At 36.5% G+C, this 8,521-nt stretch overlaps 1 protein-coding gene across 1 annotated transcript; it reads left to right on the top strand.

Annotated features, from left to right (window-relative positions):
- Positions 1-434: 434 nt before the first annotated feature.
- LOC125809017 (uncharacterized) lies at positions 435-7,766 on the top strand. Its single transcript, XM_049488694.1, has 3 exons — positions 435-933; positions 4,583-7,677; positions 7,737-7,766. The coding sequence occupies exons 1-3, from the start codon at positions 435-437 to the stop codon at positions 7,764-7,766; spliced, it is 3,624 nt and encodes a 1,207-aa protein (XP_049344651.1).
- Positions 7,767-8,521: the final 755 nt, after the last annotated feature.

Raw genomic sequence — 8,521 nt, 5'->3', positions numbered from 1 at the left:
AGGAAGTTAGCAGAAAGAAAGGAAAACAAAACAGGAAAAATGTTGGGGTGGTCATCAGTGAACCCAATGCTCATGATCAAAAGAAAAAAACTTTGCCTCTTGTGGAAGGGAAAGGAAAAAACGCCACAAATGAGACAACAAACAATGTTGTAATAGGGGAGCAATAACAAAGAACGGAAAAAGGTGAAACAAGTAGACTCCAAGAAGAAAAGCAAGACCAAAATGAAGGGGAGAAAATTTTGGATGAAGAAACTCATATCTCTGGCAATAAACACAAGACGCAAAAGGATGATACTTCAAAAAAGAACAAACATAAGAGCAATCAACAAAAAAATAAGAATGACAACAAAAAGGTTAATTGGGAAGATCAAACCAATACACGACAGAAAAATACTACCGAAATAAAAAAGCCTCAAAAACACCCGGTTGATCAGATGCAAGCCAGCTCCACTACTGACCAAATTCTGTCCAAACAAAAAAAGACCTCTGTCCTACCAAAAATCAAACCCAAGAACCAAATCACTAGACACAACCAACAAAACCCACAACCAAATCAAACTACAACCAAATCCACTGACAAATCCAAAATAATACACAAAGCCCATGACAAAAAAAAAATCACAACCAAAGCTATAGACACCCACGAGCATCAATCCTCTGAGGAAGAGGAAGAGGAAGAAACAGAAGAAGATACCGAAACAGAAAATGAGAAAATTCGAGAGAGCAGTGATAATAGTTATGAAGGTGTGGAGGATAATGATGATGCTTCAACAAGTGATGAAGAAGCCGAGAATCAATTTCATACTTTTAGTACTATCCAACAGGAACCAGAAGTCGCTAAAGCTTTTGAGGATTTATCAGGGAAAATGAATCTCTCACCTAGAGGTTCGCAAAACACTAGAGGTGACAATATCAATAGAGGAGGCAGAGGAGGTAGAATTAGAAAACCTGTGAAAAAAACACAGGATCAAAGCTCAACTTCCAATCAATTTTGATGATTAAGTCCATCTTTTGGAATGTGAGAGGCATCAACAGTCAAGGTGCTTTTGATAGACTTAATCAAATTAAAAGACTTCACAATCTTGCTTTTATTGCTATTATGGAACCTTTTAGCAAAAGGACCAAACTTGACAAATTCAAAAGGCGATTGGGTTACAACTTCGCTTACTCAAACTATAACAATAAGATTTGGATTTTTTGTGATCAGCTCTATGATTGTGTCATTATTCAAGATAAAGAGCAGCAAGTCACCTGTAGCATCACTACTCATGATGTGACGACCCTAAAAACGAACTAGTGAAACTAGAGTCTCACATGTGAGTTTGGAGTTGGGAACTTGATGAAATGATGAGAAATGACCGTGACGTCCGGAAACTAGTCATTTGAACTAGTGAGTTGTAAGGCTCAACTTTAAATGGTCATATCTTTTAGCTCAAAATGAATTAGGTGGACCTTTACTTATCCAATTAAAGGTCTTTGAGTCCTCTTTCCAACGCCACCGAGTTTTCCCAATTCCGACCTGGGAGTAAAAAGTTATGCCCGAAATATTGAAGCACTGTCAGGCTGAAAAAAAAGGGCGAACTAAGACGGGAAGGGGTAGAATTTTTAAGTTAAGACTTTATGGGTCCTTAGTCCTTTTCCAAAATTGACCCTATGTTATTTTATTCTTTTCCTAGCAACTATAAGACCTTTTTATGACTTAATTCCTTTTCATTTAAGTCACTCCTCTTAGAATTTCCAAAATCATTCCCTCTCTCAAATATTTCTCTCTAACTCAAGGAAGAAGAGGAGTTGGAGCTAGGGTTGAAGATTTCGAGTGCTTCTTCTCCAATTTTCGTGGGTTTTCAACTTAGAGGTATGGGGATCCTTATCCTTGATTATTCTTTCTTTCAAGGAACCCAATCAAAAGGTTTTCAAGGTTTTTCAAATACACACAAAAACCTATTTCGATTCTAGCATGGGTTCTTGCATAAAAAGGTTTTAAATAATGATTTATATGGTTATTAATGATTATTAATGGTTTTTAGAAAGAAATCCCCATGAACCCATGTCTTCTCAAATTCTCTAAATTTGGCCTAAAGTGGGTGTATTGATTTTGTGTAATTGATGGATGATTATTGTGTAGATTGTTGTGGACTGTTCATATATGTATTTATCTATGTGGAATTGTTAAGAATTGTTAGTGAATTGAAGGATGTGGGATGTTAGCCTTGAATGGACAAAATTGTGAATTGGTCTTCATGTTGATTATTGGCTTATGCTTAGCTTAGCTTGTAGAGTTGAATGTTGTTATTATCATTGTTATTGTATTGTTAATTGTTGGAATATGAAGATGATGAAGATAGCCATGAAAAGAGGGTAAGTTGATCAAACTTGATAAATATTGTATAATTGGCATGGAATTGAGTATTGTGGCTTATGGCCTTTGAACAGGGTGGTAAGATGGCTTGATCTCTTAGTATTAATATAATTGTTATTGGTTGGTTTGATCCACCTTTGGTGGAGGTGGTTATTTGTTGTATTATTGTGAATTGAGGCCATGAAGGGCATTATGTGAATGTTAATATATTGTTGTATTATTATACACATATGAGGCTATATGTAAAGTCCTATATGAAGCTATATGTAAAGTTTTATATGAAGCTATATGTGAAGGTATGATGTGAATGAGTTTTATGTGATCTTGTGATGATCCTATGTAAAGTGGATAGCATTGTGAGTTAAAGTATGACTTCTCATGATGTATATATGAAATGATGTTGGATTATGAAGTATCCTTAAATGAAAATGTTGTAACTTGGTTGGTAGACTAAAGTGTCCCTCCTTGTTACTTAAAAGTCTTGAATGCATAAATATGTGAAGTGGGCAGAACTAAGAAATGGAGCCCTTTCTATAAATGCTAAAAGAGAAATTCTAAGCCAAGACTTGAATCGGCAAAACTAAGAAATTGTGCCCTTTCATAAGTCTAGCTTTCCTAAGTAAATGTAAAACCATGAAATTGGTAGACCTAATGGTGGTAGCCCTTCTCATGTGTGAAATGATGAACCTTGGACCGGTAGGCTTAAGGCACCCTTAATGAAAAATCGGTAGGCCTAAGGCACCCTTCCAGGGGGATTTAGTGAGCTATTCTTAATGAACCTTGATCGGTAGATCCTTGTGGTGCCCTTCTTGGTAGATGTGCTATGGGTCGGTAGACCTAATGATGGTGCCCTCTCTAGCACATACATGTGAATGAAATTACTCCATGGGAACTAAGGCTAAGCACCGAGTGGATATGGTTAAGATGGTAGCTCTCCCGAGTATGAAGCAAGAGTACAATGAACATATTTGGATATCCCCTAAACCATGTGCCTACATGAGATGTGTCCTAGTTCTACCCTTGGCAAGTAGAACACCTTCCACGGTGTAGGGTTTTATGACATCGGATTCCATGTCTAGCTCGCATGGTCTATGTCGGTTAATGCCTATTCCCATCATGTGGGATGTGCACTCTAGTTATTGGATAGGTTCTACAACGTGTAGGTAGTAATATGGGATGCTATCTACACATGGCACGAGTAGGCTTTGAAGATGCTAAAGTGAGTTCCCTAAGCCTTAATGGCTAATGTATGAAAGTCCTCTAAATACATGAATGTCTCCAAAATGGTTTCTTAAAGAATGTTGGTCTATTGTTGTTAGGTTGTGAAGGAAATGTCCTTATCTAAGGTAATCTTGGGGAACACTTAAGTGTGCTTGAAGAGGTTGTATGGGCGGTCACTTCTTGTCTCACTCAAGTGTGTCTTAAGATTATATTAGGTAGAGGTCCTATGGTAATGAAATGACATGTGTTTTTTTAAAGTTAAGCATGGGTTGTATATGGACATATGTTGAGTGTATGTATGGTTGGCTATGGTCTTATATGTTAATGTTGACTTGTATTATGTCTCTTATACTTATAAAGGAAAGGTTTTATCAAATGATATGAAAGCATTTACTTCCTTGAAAATGTCCTTTTTGGCATGTTTTTGCATAGTCTCCATACTTAGTACTTAATTGTGCTAACCCCTTTCTTTCCCTTTTTTTTGACTAAAGTGTAGGGATTTGGAGATGATGACATGTCATGGCTATTTGATAGGTTTCTAAGTGTTGAAGATGAAGACTTGGTGAGTCCTCATATATTCGAGGACAATACCCTATATGTTCTTTTATGTCTTTTTAGTATTGTTTAAGTTGTGTATGGGATTAGTCCCAAATTTTGTACTCTAAAGTATTAGATGGTTTTGAGACATCATGTATAAAGTCTAGAAAGTCTTCTGCTTGCTATATATATTTTTTTTATGAAATGTTTTCTTGGTAAAGAAAGTTTTAAATTCTTTATGGTTTTTGTGTCTATGCGATGAATGAATGCTAAGAGGCTTGTATTAGACCTCTTCGAGGTCGAGTACGCCGGTTACGACTAGGGGGTGCTCCCGGGTGGTGACACATGAGGAAACCATTCTATTGACTGTCATATATGCAAAATGCAAGGATCATTTAAGGGAGCCACTTTGGAATGATTTGAGATACATTGCTAATAACATGAATCTTCCTTCGTTGGTCGCAGGAGATTTTAATGTTATTTTGGCTCCAGAGGAGAAACAAGGGGGTAACTCTCATAGAATGTATAAAAGTATACCTTTTATAAATTGTATGATGGATTGCTCCTTGATAGATATTGGATTCCTTGGTTCTATCTATACTTGGTGTAATGGTCGAGGAAAAGGAAAAAGAATTTGGAAAAGACTTGATAGAGTATTAATAAATACTGAATGGTCACTCAAGTATGTTGATACCACAGTCACCCATCTTATCAGGACTGGATCTGATCACTGCCCTCTTTTGATTTCTATATCCTCTTCTCATCAAACTCATCAGAAATATTTTAGATTCTTGGATCTATGGACTCAAGAACCTGGTTTTAATGAAACAATGAAGGCTGCCTGGAATGAAGATACTAGTGGATCACCCATGTGGAATTTCCACTTGAAATTGAAAAACACATGTAGAAAGCTATCTCAGTGGTCGAGAAACAGTGTTGGTAACATTTTTGATAACACTAAAGCTATGGAAAAAAATGTTGCGGATTTAGAAGAAATTTGCTTGACCAACAATTCTGATAGCAACAGAATGGCTTACAACTGCGCAAATGCTCAACTTATTATGCATATCAAGAAGGAAGAAGCTTTTTGGAAACAAAAGGCTGGTATGAAATGGCTTCAAAATGGTGGCTCTAATACCAAATTTTTTCATACCATCATGAACAATAAGAGAAGAAGATTAGTCCTCAAAAAGATCAAAAAGGATGATAACACATGGATTGAAGGAAGTGATGAAATTGCTAAGGAAGCAATAAATTTCTTTGAATCCCAATTCAGTAAGGACGATTCTCACAAAGATTTCAGTATTCTAAATTGTCTACCATGTGTGATAAATGAAGAAGACAATAATATACTGGATGCCCTACCTACTATGATTGAGTTGAAAGAGGCAGTATTCTCACTAAGTGCGGATAGTGCTCCTGGACCAGATGGTTTAACAGGAACATTTTATCAAAAATGTTGGGATATTATCTCGATTGATTTATTTAACATGGTTTGTGATTTTTTTGCAGGTACTCCACTTCCAAGATCTTTCACTCATTCATGTCTTATCCTTATTCCAAAGACTCCAAACCCTCAAAGATTTACAGATTTGAGACCAATAAGTCTAAGCAATTTTAGCTCTAAGATCATATCCAAAATGCTGAACACAAGACTATCTAAAGTCATTCATAAAGTGGTCTCACCGAATCAAACAGGATTCATGAGGGATAGATCTATCACTGATAACATCATGCTCACTCAAGAGCTAGTTCACAACATTAAGAATCCAAACGTCAATGGTAATGTTATCATTAAACTTGACATGACTAAAGCATTTGATAGAGTTGATTGGATTTTCTTATGTCAAGTTCTCAGGCAGTTTGGATTTTCTGAATACTGGATTGATATGATATGGAGGCTTCTTGCAAACAATTGGTACTCTATCAATATAAATGGAAGCAGACATGGTTTCTTCAAATCGGGAAGAGGAATTAAACAAAGAGATCCTTTGTCACCCTCTCTATTTATTATTGGAGCTGAACTTTTGACCAAACTTATGGAGCAACTCATAAGTGAAAGTTTCATTCCCTACTCAGTCGATAAAGGATGTCCCTCTTTTACTCACCTCAGCTATGCAGATGACACTATTCTTTTCTCTTCTGGGGATCCTCTGTCTTTAATGGCTATGATGAATAAGCTTTCTGTTTACGAGAAATGTTCTGGACAACTCGTCAACAAAGACAAGTCTTGTTTTCTAGTAGCTCCAAATACTCATGAGTCCTTGACAGATGACATTAAGAGAATAACTGGTTTCTCTCAATCTAACTTTCCTTTCACGTATTTGGGATGTCCCATTTATTTTGGTAGACAAAGAGTCAAGTATTTTGATGGTCTTATCTCTAAAATTACTGGTAGATTGCAAGGTTGGCAAGGCAAGATGATTTCTTGTGGGGGTAGAGCCGTCTTGATAAAAGCAGTCCTTCAATCATTGCCCCTTCATATGCTTTCAGTGATACATCTTCCGAAAACAACTACTTCTCAGATTGAAAAGTTGTTTGCTAATTTCTTTTGGAGTGAGACTGAAGGAAAAAAGAAACATCATTGGATTGCTTGGAAAAATCTTTGTTATCCCACTGACGAGGGTGGAATAGGAATCAAATCAATCCAAGACATTAACAATAGCTTTAGTGCTAAAGTTTGGTGGAGCTTTAGAACTAGAAATACCTTATGGAGGAACTTTCTTGAAGCTAAATATTGCCCAAGAGCGCATCCAGTGAAGAAAAAATGGGTTTCAGGGCAGTCTCACACCTGGAAAAGAATTCTTCATGTAAGGAGTGATTGTGAGAAGTACTTAGTTTGGAAAATTGTCAAAGGAAATTGTTCTTTCTGGTGGGATAATTGGTTAGGTACCGGTAATCTTGGACAACATTTTCCTCATACTCGAAGATCCAAAAAACTCAAAGTTGCAAACTTTATGATTGGCAACACTTGGGATGAAAACAAGCTTCTCCGTATTCTTCCTATGGATATGGTTAAGCAAATCCAAAATATTAACATCTATGAGGGAGAAGATGACTTTCCGATATGGACTCCTGACACTCATGGTTTCTTCACTTGCAAATCTGCTTGGAAAGTTCTCAGGGAAGGAAGGAATACTACTTTGATTGCCGAAAAAATTTGGCACCACAAAATTCCTTTCAAAATCTCTTTCTTTATGCTTAGACTACTTAAGAACAAATTGGCTACTGATCAAGCTCTTCATCGATTTCGTGTCGCAGGACCATCTAGATGTTCTTGTTGTAAGAACTATGCTACAGAAGACACAAACCATCTTTTCAGAAATGGAGAACTTGCTGATGAAGTTTGGAATTATTTTAATATCCATAGTGATATTTTTGATAATCACAACAACATTAGAAGTACTTTGATGAACTGGTGGCTGTCTGATGCGAAAAACAAAGTTCATTCTTTTGTTCAACTATGCACACCTATTGTCATATGTTGGGAGCTGTGGAAGGCTAGATGCAGTCATCGATATGAAGGAATCAAATGCAATCCCCTCAGAGTTATCTCTCAGGTAATTTCTTTGGTAAAGTTGTTAATCAATTCTAATTTTCCTTGTCTTAACTTGGACAGGGAATGACATATAGCATGGCAGCAGATTGAAGTACTTAAGCCGAGACTAGACATTCGATGCATCAAATGGATTAAACCAATAAAATATAAATTAAACACCGACGGCTGCAGTAAAGGCAACCCAGGAAAGGCAGGAGGTGGAGGCATTTTAAGGAACGAGAGAGGCCACTTGATTATGGCATATGCTGAATATTTTGGAGAATGCTCAAACAATATGTCTGAAGCTAAAGCAATTCTCTTTGGTATCGAATGGTGCCTAGATAAGGGATTTACAAACATTTTGGTAGAATCTGACTCCATGTTAATTATTAATATGATTAATGGAAAAGCTAAAACACCATGGCAAATCAAGCACATCATTGAAGACATTCATAGCCTTAAGGTACAAGGCACCTTCTCTTTTCAACATTGTTATAGAGAAGTGAACATGATAGCAGATTATCTAGCAAATATGGGAGTATATACTATGCAAAGATCATTCTTCACAGAGTTTTTGTCTCTTCCTATGAGAGTTAAAAAACTTATGAAGAACGAAATAGAAGAGCTCCCAACCTTTCGGATTAGAGCTCAAACGAAAACCTTCTCTTTTGATCATGGTTGATTTTAACAAGAGTTTAGTATATTTTGTAGTTAGTATTCTAATGTCTAACAGAATTTACATTGTAAATGATTTGTCCTTGACAAATTTCATATGTGGTTATTTCATTCCTAATAGTAGGGGACATTTCTTGTACAAAGAGGAAATCTACATCCTCCATGTAACTCAAGGGGGCTTGGACAAATAT

The sequence above is a fragment of the Solanum verrucosum genome, unplaced genomic scaffold (assembly GCF_900185275.1).
Source record: "Solanum verrucosum unplaced genomic scaffold, falcon-dt-bn FXZP01000699.1, whole genome shotgun sequence".
Lineage (NCBI taxonomy): Eukaryota > Viridiplantae > Streptophyta > Magnoliopsida > Solanales > Solanaceae > Solanum > Solanum verrucosum.
This window is presented reverse-complemented; position numbering and strand designations above follow the sequence as displayed.

Coding starts and splice junctions, on each gene's coding strand:
- LOC125809017 (XM_049488694.1), top strand. CDS start 435: ATGCAAGCCAGCTCCACTACTGACCAAATTCTGTCCAAACAAAAAAAG. Junction 934..4,582: donor CAATAGAGGAGGCAGAGGAG/GTAGAATTAGAA, acceptor CGTTGGTCGCAG/GAGATTTTAATGTTATTTTG. Junction 7,678..7,736: donor CCCTCAGAGTTATCTCTCAG/GTAATTTCTTTG, acceptor TAACTTGGACAG/GGAATGACATATAGCATGGC.